Source organism: Ursus arctos, unplaced genomic scaffold (assembly GCF_023065955.2).
Source record: "Ursus arctos isolate Adak ecotype North America unplaced genomic scaffold, UrsArc2.0 scaffold_28, whole genome shotgun sequence".
In the NCBI taxonomy this organism is placed as follows: Eukaryota; Metazoa; Chordata; class Mammalia; order Carnivora; family Ursidae; genus Ursus; species Ursus arctos.
Genome location: NW_026622963.1, coordinates 2,147,730 through 2,167,850, shown reverse-complemented (window position 1 = coordinate 2,167,850; position 20,121 = coordinate 2,147,730). Strand labels below are relative to the sequence as shown.

The window sequence follows — 20,121 nt, the reverse complement described above, 5'->3', positions numbered from 1 at the left end:
GAGGCTTGAGCCTACCTGACCGCCGGGATCCTTCTCCTGATCTCCCTTGACATCCGAAGCGGGGGCTGGCGAGGCTGTGACCGCAGGAAGCTCGGCTGGCTCCTCCTCTTTGAAGGATAAACATGGAATAGGTCAGAAACGTGTGCCAGGTTCTGAGGGCGGCTGCCAGAGGCTCGTGTGAGGGGCTCTGGGGCTATTGCACCTGTCCATCTCAGCATCTCAGAAAGTCTGGGGAATTTCTTGTCAATAGGAAAAGCAACGTGATGTGATATGAACTGTTATTGCCCCACCCACAGAGACAGCTGCGGATAAGAGGTCAGCTAGAAGGTGGCCATCCTTTCTCGCCCTGTATTCACAAGCATTTCATCCTGACCAGTGCGGCCAAGGATCCTGTGAACAGCTTGGGCAACAGAGACTAGAGAGACAGCAAAGCCCCAGCTCCCAACCCTCAAGGTCTGACCCTTCCCCTTTCCCCCTACATGGAAAGGATCCTGGTGACTTCAAAGGCAGCAACTTGGAAGCCTTGGAATAGTATTGCAGGGAAGGGAGACTCAGAAATTCTGGAGAGCCGGGTTTAGGAAGAGGCCCTCTCCTCAGCTCTGTGGCTTTAGGTAAGTCATGTGACCTCTCAGCTGGGGTTTCCTTGTCTGTAGAAAGGGGAAAATGGCTGCTGCTCTCCTCCCTCCTAGGGTTGCTGAGTGCATTAGGCAGGCCTGGTGTGCTGTGCAGCTCCCACAGGCCAGAAGCTCTCTCACTGCCTCCATCCCGGCTGCCACAGGGATGCCGCACTTCTGTGTCACCGGACCCCTGGTGTCCTTCCCTCCTGGGGTTGCTGGTCTCAGACCAATCCCTGTCAGCACTGTCCTTGCGTAGAAGTGACAGGAAGAAGAAATAGAAGCCAATAGAGTCTCCTCTGGGACGAGATTTAGTGAAAAAGAAGCAGGACTTCAATCACTCATACACACACACACACACACACACACACACACACACACACACAGCCTGGCCCGGCCTGGCCCATCAGAGGAGAGTATGCAGGGTCTCCCTCGGGCCAGCAGCCCCATCAGAAAGGGAGGACACTGGAAGCAGGAGGCCGGTGTGCGGCACCAGATCATTGCCCCAGCTGGCTGGCTCCAAGAGGCCAAGAAGCATGCCTCAGCCCCTGGCCCACAGGAGGGAGGAAGGTGGCAGGAGGAAACCCAGTGGTCTCCCCATCCTCTCACCTTCTGCTTTGTTCTCTGTGTTAGCGTGAGGCTTGGCTTTGGCCTCCTGACTCAAGCTCTCCTCCTCCTTGTCTTTGGAGGGGCGGGCTGCAAATGAGAAAGGGAACACATCTTATCTGGGACTCTTTAGTCAGGCTGGTCTGCGGAGCAGCCCGGGCAGCTGGAGTGGGTGGGACGAGGCCGGCCGGAGTTGTGGTCTGGATGCTGGTCCTACTAGGCTGTTCATGCTGCCCAGTTCCCAAACTTTCACCCTAAATCCCCTGCATCATTACTAACTGGCTGTGACCTTAGGCAAATCACTTCCTCTCTCTAATCCTATTTCCTTTCTGGTAAAATGACATTGTTGGACTCGGAGGCAACAAATAGGATTTATTTCCTTTATGAGTTCAAGTGATGGCTGTTGGAGCGCTAAATTGAGGAGGATTCTGATCCAAGGACCAGGCCTGATCGGTGATGTCTGCGATGAGCAGGGACCGGACAAAATTTCTGCCATCCTTGAACTAGATTATCTATTTGGTCCTGAGCAGCTCACTTTTTATGAATCTTACCAGAAGCTCTGCTATAGCTCCAGGAGCACTACTGGTGACCGTGTTCATGAGACTTCCTTCTCTGGTCAGCAGGGGAAAGAGCTGACCGCCAAGCTCCCTGCCACACCCTTTCTAACCCCAGGTACCCGGAGCCCGAGCAGGGCCTCCTTCCACATCCCTGTGTGCGCACTTTGCCAGAAGCTCGCAGAGCACTGTGTGCAGAATAGTGCTGCTCTGATTTCCAAGCAAGAGAAATGAGGGGGGAAATCTCTTTCAATGTGACGATGTTGCGGGCAACGTGCAAAGTGCTTGACATGTGGAATTCAAGGTGAGAGGCACAGAGGCTGAGGACAATGGCACAAGAGATAAAACAGCGCGGTGCCGTGGAATCTCTTCTGGAGTCCAGCCTGGCTCTCCCCTGTGAGCTCTGGCTGACGTGGGAAGCCTGGGTACCCTCTCTAAGCTTCCGTGTCCCCCTCTACAAAGGCAACCTCGTGATACACACAGAGTGCTGCTGTGGGGGTCCATGAGACAAAATAAATAAAAATGTTTTAACTGGGACCATTAAATCTTGTGCTGCTAGCTGGGGTTCTGGACCCAGAGAGCCTGGGTTTGAGTCCTAGTGCCGCCACTTGCTAGCCAAGGACCTGGCCCACGGATTCCTTAACCTCTCTGTACCTCAGATTCTTCATCTGTAAAATCTTACAGGGTTGTTAAAGGAATAAATACATTTATCCAGGAATGTGCTTTAAACAGTTCCTGGCGCCTAGAAAGCACCATACAAGCACTAGCTACCACAAGGATGAAGAGAGTGGTTGAGAGCAGCTGTCCCACCCACAGGCAGCTGTGCAGGGGCCCAGCTTTCCAGAGGGTTCTAGTTAGAAGAGACCCTGGAGATCCTCTGGTTCATGACACAGACAGGCTGAGAAGGTGCGACACAGGCAGCTGCAAGGACCAAATGCCGCCTGGGTCCAGGATGGGCAAGAGATAGAAACAGGTCTGGAATTTCCTCCTAAACCGTCAGCGTTGGTTCTGTGGCAGCTGCTCCTGGCAAGAAGCTCCATCCTGCAGAGCACCCCCCCGGGCCCATGAGGCCCTTCGAGGTGTCCCAGTGGGCCAGCCCCGTAGGTCCGTGTCATAGCTGAGATGTCAGGAAGCAGGCCCGCCACTGCCTCCTTCACCCACACAACTTTGGTGCCCCCTTGGCACGGATGGAGCACCGCAGTCTTCTGTGGAGCAATGCAGAGCTGCTGTTATCCGAGGAGAGTTCCCCAGGTTCCAGTGCCTGCACGGAGAACATCTGCTGACTGTGGCCTGGAGGGGCTGGCGGGGCTGGCAAGGAAAACCAAGTGCCCCCCGTTTCCTTCTGACCCCACCTCTTGCACCCTAACCTCTCATCTCCCAGGCCACTGCGGAAAGCAGGTGAGCTTCGGGGCCCCCTGCTGTTCCCCCCTCCCTCTCTCTCATACATACACACAGATCCAAGTGAAATCACTGTAAAAGGCAGAGGATCCTGGAGAAGAGAAGCCCTCTCACAGGGTAGGGGAGCATTCAGACCGCACACATCAGCTCTGTGGAAAGAGCTGGAACACCTGGAAAGGGTGGAAACATCTGGACAGCCATTTGGAACCAGCAGATGGAAACATGTATCTGGAAGGTGTTGGGAACAAAGGCCTTCATCACTGCTCTGCAAGGTCCCAGCGCCTCCTGGATGAGGTCTCGGGGTGTAGAATCAGAGCCGGCGTCTCTGAGCAGGACTTCGTCCCACAGTGTATCAGTGGTCACCTGCCGCGAGGCCCTCTCCACGGCTGCCACATGTGCCCACCATGTACCAAGCTCGCTTGTCTTCCTGGGGCGGACTGTCGCTGGCTCCCCAGCGCTCGTTTCCTCACATGGCCTCTGTGCTCTCAGCGCAGCGGATCATCTCCTACTTAGTATCAATCTCCTCTGACCTCGGCCTGGCCCGGCCATCACATAATCCTGTTAGGACAAGTAGGTCAGCTGCTGGTCATGGAAGTGGCCCGGGGAAGGGGGCCTGCGGTCCCATTCAGGAGAAGATCTTTATCTTCAGGACTTTGCTAAAGTCAGTGATTCCACAAGGAGTGGCCAAGCATAACCCAGAGACAGAGCTTCCTTCAGTGCCCCAGGCCAGGTATGCCCCCAGCACCGATCTCCCACGGGCTGCTGGGTAGCTGCAAACTCCACCCTTAAAACTTCAGGGGCATCAATGCTTGGGGTGGCCTGTCTGCCAAGGCTCACCCTGAGGATTTTCAAAAGAAGGTTTGATCATCTTGTTTTTGTCTCTGCTTTTCCCAGTCCAATACCCTTTTAAATACCCAACAACCCAATACTGTATCTGCAGGGAATACTTCAGGCCTGAGGAAATTCTGAGCAACACCCCCCCCCCCTCCGGATTTGTCCCTCAACCAGAAGGGTAAGTCAGGATGCTTCCTGATGCCCACGAGTCAGTTTCCAGCCCACGAATCAGTTTCCAGAAAGGGGGCCAGAAGGCAGGACTTGGTAAGACAGATGGTGAGAGTCCCATCACTTGTCAAGTTGAACACCAGGCCCCACTTTACTTTGGACCCCTACCATCCCCAGAAGGGATTCTGGCAGCTCCTTTGGAGTTCCTGGCTGGAGAGGGGGTTAGCAGTTTTCGTAGGACTCCAGCGCTCAACATAGAGCACAGGCAGGTACCACTCAGAGCTTCTGGGCTGTGAAGCCCTACAAGAGGTACCCCCAGAAGTGGCCCTGGCTAGTCAGCCTGGGCCAAGCTGCCTGGCTAGAGATTCTGTGCAATACTGGAGCTGACTTGTGAGTGGTGGGCTTTGTAGGAAGTCACTGAGGGCAACGCCAAAATAGACCAGGGCAGGGTACACGGCCCTCATGGCCTCGCTAACTACAGGCGAACTCTTTTACAGGAGGGGACGCGGAGACAGGGAAGTTGTGGGATGTGGATACCTAAGGACCTTAGCTCCTTGGGGCCCTCTCCTGTTGAGTCATGTGCCATCTCTCTGCCGTCTCCCAGACTGTTGACTTCACCCCCAACTCTCCTCTGCTCTCTAGTCCCCACCCCACCCTCATCCTACCCACTGCCTCCTAGTTTTCAGGTCCCAGTTCTTGTCCGGCTGCAGGAGGGAAGGAGTGGACAGGAGACCATGCAGGTGTGGGGAGGCCTTGCTTACCTTCTCCCAGGGGGTCCAGGCTGTGGAGCATGAGCTGGTAGATGGTGCTGCGGATGGTGCTGTTGTGCAGAGAGGCCGAGCTGCTCCCTCGGGTCAGCACCGCTGGGAGCACTGCCGGGAGCTGAGCAGGGGAGAGCCGCACAGGCCTCAGTGGGCCCCTGCCCGAGCCAGGGGAGGGGCCACATGAGGGCCTCACTAACCCTGCCCCCCTCCCTTGGAGGTCAGAACAAAGCACAGCAGCCTTATCCTGGCCTCCGCTCTCCCTTCACCTCCGTCAGGAGTGTTCCACAGCTTTCCTTCACAGCCTCCCCTCACTCTTCCATGACTGGCTAATTCTACATACTGAGTAATTCCCCAAGGTCTCAACAGGGAGCAGACAATGTGTACGAAGCATAACACATTACCTAGGGTTTGTCCTTCCCTGAAAACACACTCTCCTAGAAACACACACTCAGCCACACACCATACACACAGACCCACTTTGTGTGGGCACACTTCATGGTCCACAAAAGCATCATCATGCTTTATCATTGTTGCCCCAGGCCCAGATAAGCAAGGCTGTGATCCCCTTCTACAGGAAATGAAAACTGAACGAGGCTAGGTGACTTATCCACAGTTATGTGGGGAGTAAATGAAAGACTCAAAACCAGTACTCTGGACTTCTGATTCCCAGTTCCGTTCTTTTTTTTTCTACCCACACATGCTCAAGAGACCTTCATAGGCACACACATACTCACACCTATATGCTCAGATACCCAGGTGTGACACACAGAAATATCACCTGATTTACAAAGGAATATGACAGACCAACACTTGCTCAGTTCCCACCCTTCCCCCCCCACAACAACCCCAACCCTCTGGAGCTGAACTCTTCTGCCATCTAGTGGCTGTGGTAACACAGTACTTCACAACAGGGCTAAGGATTTTCTTTGGATGAGGAAGACTTCATTCAAGCCCCAGCCTCTCCTCTCTAAGGTTCCCATAATTCTTCCCAAATATTCCACTGGCCAAAGGCAGCTAAGATACAGTTTTTCAGAAATCTCAGACATCCCTGCTCCCAGTGCCCCTCCTATGTTTCTCTTATTTCTGGAGCATTCTGAAGCCACAGGTAATTAGGCTTTTAGATCAATTCTAAAAGTTGGGGCTTGAGTTCGTCTAGTCCACAGTCATTTTACAGATGCAAAAGCTCATACAGCAAGCTAGTGGCAGAGCAAGCAGTGACATTCTGGATTTAGCTCCCAAACAAGCACCTCCTCCAAGGCCACCTTGGAGGGGACAGTCCCTCTGGCAAAGGAGCTGGTTCCTTCACTGGCTCATCCTGGGAGCACTCCCAGGAGCTTCCCAAGCCTGAACCCAGCCCAGGATGCCCAGCATCAGGGCCACAGTACCTCAGGTCTATGGCTGTCCTCCAGACCCTGCGGTGTCCCTACTGGGCAGACTCCACCTGCCACCCACCTTTAGCTTGCTTTCCTGCGGCTCATCCACCATCCACCGCGACTAACCCGTTGCCTGGCTGCAAACAGGGACAGGAGTCACGAGATGTTTGGAGAGACCCTTGCTCTCCCTCCCTACTTCCCTCTCTCCAGGGAACTCTCAGATGGGAACACAGAAACACACCCAAAGATAACCTGCTCTCAGAAGATGTTTTAGCCTGTCCAAACCCCAGCCTGGCCTTTCACGGTCTGGCTTCCGCCTGCACGCAGTAGGCCCAGTCAAATGTGTCCACTGTCTACAGTCCAGTAACTATCTTTCAGTCCCTCAAACGCACCATCCTCTTTACCCACTCTGAAACCCTCATCACGGGGCCCGTCCTCCCATGCTTGGCACCATCCTTCCCTCGCTCCGCATATTTCAGGTCTCCATTTACACATCGCCTTCCTCTGGGAAGCTAAGGTGTTGTCCCATTCTCTTTTATAGATTCCTGTTCTTTTCCTCCATAGCGCTTTCCTCAATTTACTCGTGTGTTAACGAACATTGCCAACATTGTTAACAAACATACAAATAAATTAACTGCCCCCCTAGCATCTTGAAGGCAGATTGCCTATTTCATTCGCCACTGTGTGTCCAGCACAAAAACACTCTCGGGCACTTCGCAAAGGTTCGATAAATATTTGTTGAGTGATGCATGAATGAACCGTCCTCTAACAGTCCCCAACCCATTCCAACCCCTGGGCCCTTGTTCATGACTCTTCCCTCTGCTTAAAATGTCTTCTCCTTTCTTCCATGTCTGCCAGTTTTTCAGAAAATTCAAGGTGAATTCTTCTATAAAGCTTTCCTGAACGGTCCCTTCTATTCCCACCCTCACTCCAGCTCCCTACGGTACCTCTCTCCTCAAAAGCTCTATAACAACGGCGAGCACATGCTGTGTTACCAAAACCTGGCTCTGAGATCAATCAAGTAAGCGCTCATGTCCTGGGGAAGCCGCCGGACAGCCAGCTGGGAAATGAGACGGCCCTAGAAAAATCTAAGATGAAGAAACATTGAACCCACAGGACTTATTGTCCGGACCACTAGCCTTCCACCTGGCATTTGCTGCTTTATAATATCATTTGAACTTAAAAAATAATCATTTTTTAACTATTGACCTATGTGAGTTGTCTACCCAGCTAGACTCGGTTTTTTTTTAACTTACGACACAGTCATCTCTGTCCCCCTAACCTGCAGCCTGGTGTCTTGTCCATAGTAAGCGCTCACTGAGGGGGAGCCGAATGAGTAGCTATCCCTAAAGCTTCTAGTGCTATCTTCAGGCAGCACTGTCACTAAGAGCTGCCCTCGGTAACTGTCTTCACCTCCCCACTGCTGGACTAGAACTAGACTTGCTATACTCCTGTCTCTGTTTCAACTCAGAAAAGAGAGAAAACAGTGCCTGAGCCAGGGCTCCTCACCCTCCCAACCACCCAATTTGCTCATTCATTCAGTTCTTACCTCTTGAGCACCTGCTGTTTTAAGGTCAGTGTGCTTAGTGCTGTCGGGACGCAAAGATGTTGAGAACATGGGTTCTATGTCCAGAAAGAAATTGGAACCAATACTGACAAAGCAGAATGTGGTTCAAGACATGAGAAGCACCGATGAAGGTGCAAGGGGACAAGAAGGTGGGAGGGACAAGAAGGCTTCCAGAAGTAGGTAGAATTTGAGTAAGCTTTGAAGCATGGAGGAGGTTTGAATGCTGGACATAGATTGCTGAATGGATTGAATAAACGGATGGATGAAACAATGAATATGCAAATGAATGAAATAGAGCAGAAACAGCCAATCTGCCTACGAAGGGAGCACTGCTGATTTTCTGAACAAATCCCCTGACTCTTTCACGACACACCGACACACCGGTGAGTTCACTGGCATACTGGAGGCTGTGGCGCCAACCCCTGCTGGCCCAGCCATCTCACCATTTATCATGTCCCACCTTCACCCAGTGAGTTTCTGGAGGCAAAAACTGTGAGGAGCCAGGCTGCCCTTCGGGGTAACTAGTTCTGTCCACAGAGGGGCAGGAGAGATTGACTTTCGCCCCATGTTGCACATGCCTAATGATTTTTCTGCTTTTCAGATTTACTCAAGCCAAAATATTTCTCTATGAGTTCATCACTCTTTGCACACATCAATATCTTCTGAGTTCAGCACATACTTCTCATTTTCTGAAGGCCTTCACTTTCGCTTTCTCATCCAAGACTATGAACTCCACGAAGCAGACAAGGTTAGTATTACTACTGCTTTTTGATAGATGAGAAAACGGAGGTGCAGAAAGAGTGTGTCACTTGCCCACACTCACAAAGACAGTGTCACAACTCTGATCTCCTGATCCCCATTAGAAGTCTGTTGTCATCGTTGTAGTTGTTGTTATTATTGTTTACTAACTCACATTTCTTTTCCCAAGCATAAATAAGGTAATGAGGCAAAATCTCTATTCCTAGTGGCTCTGTTTCAAATTATTGACATTTTAGGTAAGTGGACATGAATGTTTGTCTCCACTTAGATGTGGATGGTGAGTCTTTTGTGGGTAGCAGTCCCAGCAAGTAGGTGTTTTCAGAATATGCCCTTAGTACAAACACATTTCACATCCACCAATCCACTGCCCCTCCTCTTTCTTCAGCTTCATCACCCCACCTTCTCCTTCTCCTCAAGCAAATTAGCAAAGGGGCTAAGGAAACCGAGAGGAGGTCTTCCTGCCAGCCGAAGCCCCCAGCACCTGCGATGCCTCTTGCTGAGGTTGAGCAGTGGGATCCCTTGCAGCCTTCATGGAAACCTGTGGTAGCAAACACGGCAGCCCCCATTGATGTAGCAGTTGATCGTTGACCTCTCCCCTTCTAGACCTTCCATGACACATTTCCTGAACCACATATTTTAGTCTGTGATTTTTTTTTAACATTCATTTAACAAATATTTACTGAATCCCTGATCTGAGTCCTGCCTTCACCCAGATTATACTCTACTGGGGGCCTCTTCACTCTAGCCCTTTCCTGAGTACAGTCTTGCACCCTGATCCACTCATTTGTCTAAGCCGGAAACCGAGACGTCTAGCAAATTCCTCCTTCTCCTTCACAGCCTACATCCAACTAGCTGTCAGACCTAGTTCCTTAAAGTCCTCAGATTTCGCCTCATCTCTCCACTCTCCTGCCTACAGTCCTGCAAAGCCCTCCTGACTCCTGATCTGTTCCTCTTCCAGTTCATTCTCCATCCTTCAGCCAGAGTGATTTTCTAAACAAAGCACAAAGCATGTCCCTCCCCTGCACCCTAGGGCCTTACTGTCCTCACGAGGGAGTCCAGACTCCTCCGCTGAGCCCCTATCAGCCTCCTCTTACCTCCAGCCCAGCACTGTCCAAGAGAAATAGAATCCAAGTCACATACGTAATTTTAATTATTTCTGTAGACACATTTTTTAATGTAAAAGGAACATGTGAAATTAATTTTAATAATATACTTTAACCCACTATACTAAAAATACTATAATTCAACATGTAATTAATATAAAAATATCAATGAGCTATTTTGCCCTTTTTTTTCATACTAAGCCTTTGAAACCCAGCGTACATTTTATACTTACAGCATATCTCAGTTCCAATTACTCCCATTTTACGAGCCCAGTAGGTCCATGTAGCTAGTAGTCACCGTACTGGATAGTGCAGCTGTGATCTCACAGTGTCTCATTCCCTTGGCCTCTCCACAAGCCCAGGAGAGTTCTTACCCCTTCTTCAGTCAGGAAACCCCTGGCTTGTCCTTCAAGATTCTGCTAAGCATTGCCTCCCAGAGGAAGCCTTCCCTAACTCGCTGGTCTGTGGAGATGTCCACTCTCTGCGGTACTAAATCCCACACGCTTCCCTATACAATTACACATCAATTCTATTTATCTGTCTTCCCCCACTGAGGAGGATTTACCATGGAGCTGGTGAAACTTAAGTTCTAGGGTCCATGTCTCCCCTACACAAACCCTTTCTAAGGCCTTGTATTTGATTTTGTACCAATAGTTTCATATTCTTTTTTTTTAAGGTTTTATTTATTTATTTGACAGAGAGAGACAGTGAGAGGGAACACAAGCAAGGGGAGTGTAAGAGGGAGAAGCAGTCTTCCTGCTGAGCAGGGAGCCCGACGCGGGGCTCGATCCCAGGACCCTGGGATCATGACCTGAGCTGAAGGCAGACGCTTAATGGCTGAGCCCCCCGGGCGCCCCTTGTATCCTTTTTCTTAGAGAGTATCAGGCACCACAAAATCTGGATCACCTCCCACTCTGCCAGGCTGAGCTCATCGAGGACTTGAGACTGGGCCTTTTTCTCAGGGTAACCCCAGACCCTACACAGGCCTCATATAAAAGGGATTCAATAAATGTTTGCGGAATGAATGCGGAATGACCATTGGAGTTCTTTAGGGCACAATCCTAGGGCCTCCCCCCCCCACCCCCACTCTCTCTCTCTCTCAGCCAGTCCTCGATTTAATTACCACACATTTGTCGATGATTCACAAATTCCTATTTCTAGCCCGGAACTTGATCCTGAGCTTCAGGCCCATTTGGGCAACTGCCCCCTAGACATACCCACCTGGAGGTGACATAGGCATCCACACTCATCATTCCTGAGTGGAAATTCTAGAGTCTTCCTAAACCTATTCTTCCTCAAGTCTTCCCTTTTGCACTGGGTGAGACCACTATCTACCCTGCTGCTCGAGCTGAAAACCCGGCAGCATCCTCGACTTCTCCTGCTGTCTCTCCCTCACACCCACTTCATCACCAGTCCAGATGATTCTACCTTCAAAACGTCTCTCAAAGACATAACGCTGGATGCCCACAATAGCCTCGTAAATGGACTCCCTGTTCTTACCCTTGCACACCTACAGTTCCTTCTCTACACAGCAGTTAGAAGCGCCCTTTTAACTATGGACTATGAGAAACAAACTGAGGACTTCAGAGGGGAGGGGGGTGGGGGAATGGGATAGACCGGTGATGGGTAGTAAGGAGGGCACGTATTGCATGGTGCACTGGGTGTTATACACAACTAATGAATCATCGAGCCTTACATCGGAAACCGGGGATGTACTGTATGGTGACTAACATAATATAATAATAATAATAATAAAAAAATCATTAAAAAAAAAATAGAAGCGCCCTTTTAAATACGGCTCCTCATCACTTCCTGCCCTGCTGAGCTTCTGTTAAAAGCCACACTCCATATCTGACCCACAGGGCCCCACAGGAAGCCACTCCCACCTCCCCAGCGTTATCTTGTTCCACTGTCCCCTCACTCACTGACCACACTGGCTTCCAATTCTTTATTCTAATGCACCTTGCTCCTTCCGGGCTTGGAGGCTCTGCAAATGCTGTCCTCTTCCAGAGTTCTTCCCCATGTAGCACGGGGTGGTTTTTCTTCTCGTTCTGCAAATCTCTCTTTGGACCTTTCTCCCTCCGAGAAGCTTCTCCTGCTCTCCCTCGCTAAAGGGGGCCCACCACCTCCAGTCCCTCTCCACCACGCACATGCTTATTTCTTTCACAGCACTTGTCACTCTCTGAAATTATCTTGTTTTTTTTTTTTACTTGTTTAGCATCTATATGCCCACTCCCCCACACTAAATAAAGTTGGTTTTCTATTTCCAATTTATTCAGGGGGCAGAATATCTAGAAATCATGCTGTTATTTGTAGAACGCCATGAATATCTAATTTCATATTTAATCAAATCATACACATTATGAGAAAGTATTACAGTGTGGCATGAATGCATGTAAAATCTCAATTACGGGCACACATGCATCCATGGAAACAACAAGCTATTGGGCCAGGCATGATCAGGTGCTGAGTTTTTCTGTTCCTATTCATTTGTTTCTTATTCGTTCATTTTGTCATCTGCTAGCACCGACTAGTAGGTGAACACTAAAGAAATGTTATGAGGAAAAGCCTTAAAATTGAGAATTCTACTCATCATCTTTTTCTGACAACCTGGAGGAAGCTAACTATTCAAGGGGTTAAAGGAGGGAACCCTGGGGCACCTGGCTGGCTCAGTCACTAGAGCATGCAACTCTTGGTCTCGGGGTTGTGAGTTCAAGGCCTACGACAGGTGTGGGGCCTACTTAAAAAATAAAAATAAAATTAAAATGTGTGAATATTATCTTGAAAGAAAGAAAGAGGGAGAGGAAGGAAGGAAGGAAGGAAGGAAGGAAGGAAGGAAGGAAGGAAGGAGATAAAAGGTAGGAAGGTGGGTGGGAACCCCTCAGCACAGGCTAGGAGGGGCTCTTTGGGAGCTTAGTGGATTCCCTGCGGCTTAGCATGAGTGGGGTCCACAGGTGCTGGAGAGGCCTTCCTGTTCACAGGGCTTCCTGTCCACAGTCCTGCTGTCTCCACAGCAGGCAGCTGACTATACAGGCCACTGATAGAAGCCCTTGGGATAAATGTCAACCCTGACAAGAAAGGGGAGGACTGGCCCCCTTAGGAGGACCTGGTTTGTCTGCTTAGAGGGTCATGTTGGTTGGTTTCATTAAAAAACCTTGCCAGGAAAAAACAAAACAAAAAAACAAACAAACAGCCCCCAAGGCATTTACGGAAAGAGTGGCAGACTTTTCTCCAGAGTTTCACATTCTGAAGCATTCTTGAGGGCATGCTGTGGATAGGGACTCAAAGGGACCCCAAACAGGCTTGTTCCCCTCCCTGCCCAGATCCCTTTTTACCACTGGTGCCCCTCGGGCCATGTTGCCCATCAGCATCTCCTGCAGATGGCTGGTCCTTTCTAGCTAAGCTGGGAGCTCTCGCTACAAAGAAAGGTCTGAGCTGCTTCAACCAGACAGAGAAGGCTTTTTACGCCAGGCCAGTGCATCGGGTTTGCTGTTGTTGGCTTTCTGTGACTATGCATGGTCAAGGCAAGTCAGATAGTTATCATTTCGGGCTAGAATAAGCTCATGAGAGGTGTATAGTTTATATTCAGGTATACTTTATACACAGGTATAACGTTTCAAAGCAAGCTAAGTTAGACTGTGTCGATAATGGGGTCATAAAAGGCATCCCAAACCAATACATGCCAATTTGACCAATGTTGTCTAAAATATCTTAGCTTTGATTTTTTTTTTCAGCCAGTGTCAAAAGACAGGCTCTAAAATTGTTACGATGTGTCTATGTCTGATGCTACACCATTTATTTTTTCTAGAAATGCTCTTAAGAGAATTCTGGTTAGAATACGTTCCGCCCCCCCCCCCCGCCCCCCAAAAAAACTTTATCCCAATTCTAGGTTGTCAGAGCAGAATAAAAAGTAAAGTGAAAGGCCCTCCAGCTCAGAAACTCTACAGATATCAGCTGGGTAAATATTCAGGAAGGAAATGAATCGTTCTGTGCTGATCTCGTCTTCAAGTTGTTCAGGTAGAAAACCTGCAAAGACGTTGTACTCGGGAAAACAGCATGCGGCCGCTCCCGTTCCTTGATGTATTGTCTGTGGCGGCTTTCCCGCTACAACCACAGAGCTGAGTAGTTGTGACAGAGACTGCATGGCCTGCAAAGCCGCAACTATTTACTGTCTGGCCCTTTATGGTAGAAGTCTGCCAACCCCGGCATGAGATCATCATCCCAGTCACGTTCTACATAAGCAATCTAAGGCCTGGCTGGAAAGCAAAGTGACTTTGTAGCACTTTGTATACGGTCCGTTCTGTTATAGTCACTCTTGTCTGTGCTCGTCCCTTCTACTGGAAGGGACACAATCTTTCCCCCACACTGCTTTTCATTTAAGCACTTACTGATAAAGGTTTGTTGAATCGCACTAACTTGCCCAGAGCAACAAGGGCAGTTTGCAGCGGAGCCTGGGTTAAAACCCAGAAATACAGTTTCACACGCCAGTGGTGAGAACCACCAATGAGCTACGGAGCCGGCTGAGTTAATCATCCTCTCTGAGCCTCAGTTTTCTCACCTGCAAGACAGAGGTTATAATCTATCCTTGTAGGGCTGTCGTGAGAAATTGTTGAGATCATGTATGTATGGAATAGGCCCTCCACAAGTAAGGATTCCCTCCCCACTACTTTCTCTCTCTGCACTGGAGCCCCGGAACTGTTAGGGTTTCCTGAGGAAACTAAACCAAATGTTTATGCACCTCCTGCTAGAGACGAGAGCCCGGGCTCTCCTCTTGGGAGATACGAAGATTGTTTCCCCAGGCAGTGGCAGTGATGAGCCTGATGCTGCAGCCACCCCCTCCACACCTCACCGCAGGCTGGCAAGAGGCCCAGATGTCTTTCCTGTTCCGGTTTCTCTCCAAAGGGAGCTGGCCCACACTGCCCTCCACTTCTCTTCCTGCTGCTTGGACTTCTTGAGCACCTGTGGCTCTGACCTCACCTCCTCAGCGTCCCTCCCTGGCTCCTACCACTCTCTCTGGCCATCCCCCACTTCTCTCTGACTTCTTCACTTTGGAGCACGGCTGATTGAATAAGCCACTTCCCTGGCCCCCTGCTTTCCTGGGGTGATGCTCAAAGAGGGAAACCATTAGTCAGGGAGAGGTGGAGTTGATGTATTGCCCGGAGTGAGAGAGTAAGGCTTGCTTATTTTCATGTTAAAGTAGAACAGTTTACAGGGGTAAGGACGCACACTTGCATAAACTGCGAAAACGAATGCCAACGCAGTTTATTAGATCAACGATCGGATTTCTAGAGAATGGTTTCATAAACTCAAAACCGAATGGCTTGCTCTCAGTCTATCAGTGAAGGCAGAATAATCTATTTCCCTCTGACCAGATCATAGATGTTAGCCAGCCAAACACAGACATAAATGTACAAGCAAAGACAGTTCCCTCTCTCTCTCTTTCTCTCTCTCTTTCCCTCTTCCTCCCTCTCTCTCTGGCTTTTAGACACCTGAGGTGAAATCCATATCCAGATGTTTAAAAAACCATTTCAAAATAGCCATAGTTCTTGTTATTTGGACTAACTTTTAGTGAGGAGGTGTTAATGCTGAAAAGTACTAACTATACTTTTTTTTAATTTAATTCTATTTTTTTTAAGATTTTATTTATTTATTTGTCAGAGAGAGAGAGAGCACACAAGCAGGGGGAGCAGCAGGCAGAGGGAGAAGCAGGCTCCCCGCTGAGCAGAGAGCCCAATGCTGGACTCGATCCAAGGACCCTGGGATCATGACCTGAGCTGAAGGCAGACATTTAACCAACTGAGCCACCCAGGCATCCCTTAAAGATTTTATTTTTAAGTAATGTCTGCACCCAATGTGGGGCTCAAACTGACAACCCCAAGATCAAGAGTCTCGTGTTCCACTGACTGAGCCAGCCAGGCACTGCTAGATTTTTTATTTTAAATAAATACAGATTGACTTTCAAGTATAGCCAATAATTCAACCTGTTTGTTCTTTTTTTAATAACGCTGTTAGTTAAAATTCATGCTGGATCTGCTTCAACAAAGAAGAACAGAGCTGTGATCGGCACCACTCTCACTGGTTGGCAAAGAGCTGCTACGAACGCCCTAGAAGTCCCTTAAGTAGGTTGCAAATTCTCCTTTGAAATCATGATTATGCTTCACTTGCTTGACAAGCTTTACTTTGATGGTCTAGCCCTCACAAAATGGAAAATTCAGAATCTGTAGAGTTTAAATAAAAACAGAATTACTGATAAGGACCGGGAGGCAAGTCCGAGGCACTTTGAGAACTGCTGGCCTGATGTATACCAAGGCATTAGATGCTTTTGTCAGAGGACGGTACCAGGCTCCATGGCCAACCTCAGCAAGGCATGCCCTGAGGACTTCATTAGGAGGGAGGCCCCTATTTCTTCATATTAAATGATGTAATGCTCTGAGCCTCCCTTTCTCTTTGAAGCTTCTGGCTTCATGGAGCAGTAGGCTGACAGGAAATACTGAATGAGGAGTTAGGATACTGGGTTCCCATTCTGGTTCTGATGCCTGCTGGCTGTCTAAGCTTGAGTAGGACATTGCTTCTTTTGGGGTCGTCTGCAAATACGGCAATTGGAGCTCAGTTGACCAAATAAGCACGGTGCAGGGCCAGCCAGAACTAAGCTCACTTGGACAATGATCGTTAGATGGGACCTTTTGGTGACTAGTTGGACTCTGTCGTTTCTGACAGAGAAAGGAAGGGAGAGACCCGTCCAAGGTCACATAGTTAGTTAGAGGCAGAATCAGATTAGAACCCAGATTTCCTGACTCCTTCTTCTGTGCTCTGGTCAGAGTACCACATCATCTCAGAAATCCTAAAGGAAGTACATTTCATCTCTCTTGCATTCTATATCTCCCAGACACACTGCTGAATTTGGTCTCCATCCTGCCCACTCATCAAAACTGCTCTGGATTAAGTAGCTAAGTCCTTCTATTCTTTGCACACAAAATTCTGCTCGCACCAGTGGCTTCTCTGAGACCTGAAAGAGGCAGGCTGAGAGCCAAACTTTGCTCAAACGCACCCTTTAGGATCAGGAAGGAAACAGGGTCTGTGTTCCCTAGGGTAACTCCTTTGGAGTCAGGGAACAAGAACTTTTGAGATGAATTTTCAGAGATCACTTCCCCACTTTAATCTTATCTTCCAGGTTATTGAACCATGCAATGAACCTAGAAGGAGGGTCCCTCACAGGGGCAAAGATATTCTTACAAAAGAATTCTGGAGCCAAGAGAAGCCTCGGGGTTGGAGCTCTGGTATCTGGCCTCCACTCGACAACAGAGAGGGCCCTGCACCCAAGGCTAGTTTGTCAGTGAATGAGTGGAGCTCTCGTCTTCTCCAATATATCAAAAACAAAACAAAAACAAAAACAAAAACAAAAACCTCCCCCTTGTCAGACCCCATCCAAGCCACCAGCTCCAAATCTGGAATGTGAACAAACAGGATTAAATGAGAGCGAGGGTGCTAGACGAACCCTAAACACTGTGCACATGGAAGAGATTATCATTTTTCCTTGCCTGATATCTCCTTGGATATTCTCCAAAGCCCAGCTCAAATGTCATTTCCAAAGACCCAGTCAGATCAACCCAAGTTCAAATCTTGGCTCCACTGCCTATTTGCTGTGTGACCTTCAACAGTGCTTTAACTTCATTAGGCCTCAGTTTCGTCCCCTGCCAATGGTGGTTCGTAGTAATAACCACTGGGTGATTGGGAGCTGAGCCAAGGTCACTCTTGCCAAGCGCCTGGCAAAGAATAGGACTTTAAATGTTGAATGAATAACAAAGGGAACCAGAGCACCCATCTCTTGAGGTCTGACCCAGCAATTTCCACTCTTCAGTCACTGGTTTCTCCCCATCTTTTTGCCCCAAAGGGACTACAGAAATGTAAGCCGGCCTGTCCTTACCTTGCTGAGGTCCCCTAGGGCCATGACCTTGGCCACTGGCCTCCTGCTGAGCTGCTCCTTCACCCAGACCTCGAGCTGCTTATTCCACTTCATGGTGAACACATAGAAAGCATAGGCCAGCAGCAACAGCAGGCTCTCCCACCAGGCAATGAGGCTGTCCAGGAAGAAGAGAATGAGCATTATCAGGTCAAGGATGTAGAAAGAGACATCACGGAATAAGGGCCACCATGTGAGATTGAGGATCTCCCGGGAGAAGAGGGCACAGGTGCCAATGACAAAGAGGATGTTGAACACAGCAGAGCCCACGATGGTACCGATGCCCACGTTGCTGTGGGAGATGAAGACACCAATGAGGGAGGTGAAGAGCTCGGGGGCAGAGCCTCCAGCAGCCATGAAGGTGGCACCTGCCACATCATCAGAGATCTGTAGTCTATCTGTGATGACACCCAGGGCTGGGACAAAGTACTCGTCACACACGATGGCCAAGGCCACAAACACGTACATCATGCCAAAGATGTGCAGGACCACCCAGCCCTGTCGCCGTTCCTCTATGCTGAACAAGTCCGGGGGGTACTCTGCCTTGGAGTGAAGGTCTGGCCAGCCAGGAGGCAGTGCTGAGGGACTGGAACTGGGTGCCTCCGGGACCGTAGCTGTTGTCAGGCTGGGGGAGGGAGCAGGGGGCACCGCTGGGGCTGGCTCCACAACCACACAGTGAGGGACCTGGATGGTTGGATTTGCCCTGACCTCCGAGGCTGGTGAGGTCCTGGGTGCTGTAGAAGGTTTCTTTGCCAACCCCCGAAAGGTGGTGGAGGATATTCCGAAGGTCAACGCACTGGTTCTAGACAAGGGATTCCTAATACTCCAGGCCGTAGGGGCTTTGGTTTCTGTTGGGCCATGGCCTGTTGTGCTGTGTATTGTCACTTGCCCCTCAGAGACGGCTGTGGTGTGCTCCAGGACCGTTCCAAGGGGAGTTGTCAGCTCGTTCTTTCCCACTAACCCCCAGGGCTTGGTTGATCTGTTATTGTCCGCTCTTCTGGGGGTAGTCAGGGTGTTCTCTTCTGTCATACTCCTTGGAGAAGTCAAGATGTTTGTTTCTATGTCATGTATCAGGGAAGTTGGGGTTTTATGAATTATTCCCTTGACAGTAGTTGGGGGGGTTTCCTCTACCATTCTCTTGGAAGGGTTGGCCTCCAATATTTTGGTGGTTGTCATAGTTTCACTGTCTTTCAGTGTTGTGCTGGGGGTGATCCCATGGCTCTTTGTCATTGTCATAAGTGTGGATGGGGCATAATTGCCTACTAGTCTAACAAATGGAGATGGGGTGTATTTCTTCACCTTTCCCCTGGCCTCAGTTGGGTGGTAGCTCTGCTTTTCTCTCCCGGGTGGTATTGTTGGGGTATGATTCTTTACTGTTGGCCTGCTTGAAGTTGGGGCGTAGTGATTCAGTACTCTACTGGGTGTGGTTGTGGTGTCTTCCTTCATTCTTTCTGTATCTGCTGCTGTTAGGCTGTAGTTATTCTTGGGTATTGTTGGAGTGGTGTTGGCTGTCCTTCTGGGTGGATTGGGGGTATTCTCCATTGCTATGCCAGGTGTTGCTTCATCCCCGCTCACTGTAGCTTGGGACACCAATGTGTCACCTGCCATTTCAGAGCTAGCTCTTGGAGGGTCACTGCTCACCATCATCATATCATCGCTGGGCAGGTCACGGCTGGCCAGTTTTACAGGGTGTTGGGAGGACACTGCTGCCCACAGTGAGGGGAGGCCCCGGGGGCTCCTCAGGTGCTGGTAGGTGGAACCGATGACCAACATTCCCAACAGGAAGAGGAGGCGACTCCAACGTAGCCGCTTTGGCCGGAGTAACCGCCTCTCCCATGTTCCCATTCTGATCAATTTCCCCATGATGGCCAGTTATGCCTGGTTACAGAAGACCTCTCATTCTGTCCATGGAAAGACGGGGTCTGTTCTGGGATTCAGGTTGGTGATCAGTGAAGATTTCTCCATGAAGCCCAGCCAGGGGGTATCCACAAACCTAGAGGGTAAAAAGAAAAAAAAAAAAAAAAGAGGTTATTTGCCCCTAAGAGGAGAGCTGGGATCCATTGAACCTTCACCTAGAAGAGTGATGACAATTCACGGAAGGGTCCTTGTGCTAGGAGGCAGTTGTTTCTGCTGGAACCAAACTACCCCTATTGCCTGTTCCAGAGAAAAATGCCTATCATGGGAAAAAAGCATTAGAGGCCCTTTGTGCTGTGTAGGCATACCAACAGCCCAGGATCCCTGCAAGAGGTCTGCCAGCACCCCTCAGGTCCAAGCCTAAGTTGCCGGGAGCTCAGTCATCCATCGTTGGTGCCCCAGGCCACAGATCTCACCTTGTCAAAGGCAGGAGGAAGTTAAGGAGACATGATTTTAAGCTTTAGACACAAACAGGCAGCAGTGGAAGGCAGACATCAAGGCTGCACG

At 49.7% G+C, this 20,121-nt stretch overlaps 1 protein-coding gene across 1 annotated transcript in view; it reads right to left on the bottom strand.

Moving 5' to 3' along the window:
* SLC24A1 (solute carrier family 24 member 1) overlaps window positions 1-19,693 on the bottom strand; it is a 28,276-nt gene extending 8,583 nt beyond the window's left edge. The window contains exons 1-4 of the mRNA XM_057303840.1: window positions 17,665-19,693; window positions 4,936-5,056; window positions 1,224-1,310; window positions 16-107 (exon numbers count right to left, since the gene is read on the bottom strand). Of these exons, the coding sequence (XP_057159823.1) occupies window positions 16-107; window positions 1,224-1,310; window positions 4,936-5,056; window positions 17,665-19,563 (2,199 nt within the window). The 5' untranslated portion in view covers window positions 19,564-19,693. The remainder of the gene's footprint in view (window positions 1-15; window positions 108-1,223; window positions 1,311-4,935; window positions 5,057-17,664) is intronic.
* Between the last annotated feature and the right edge of the window lie 428 nt (window positions 19,694-20,121).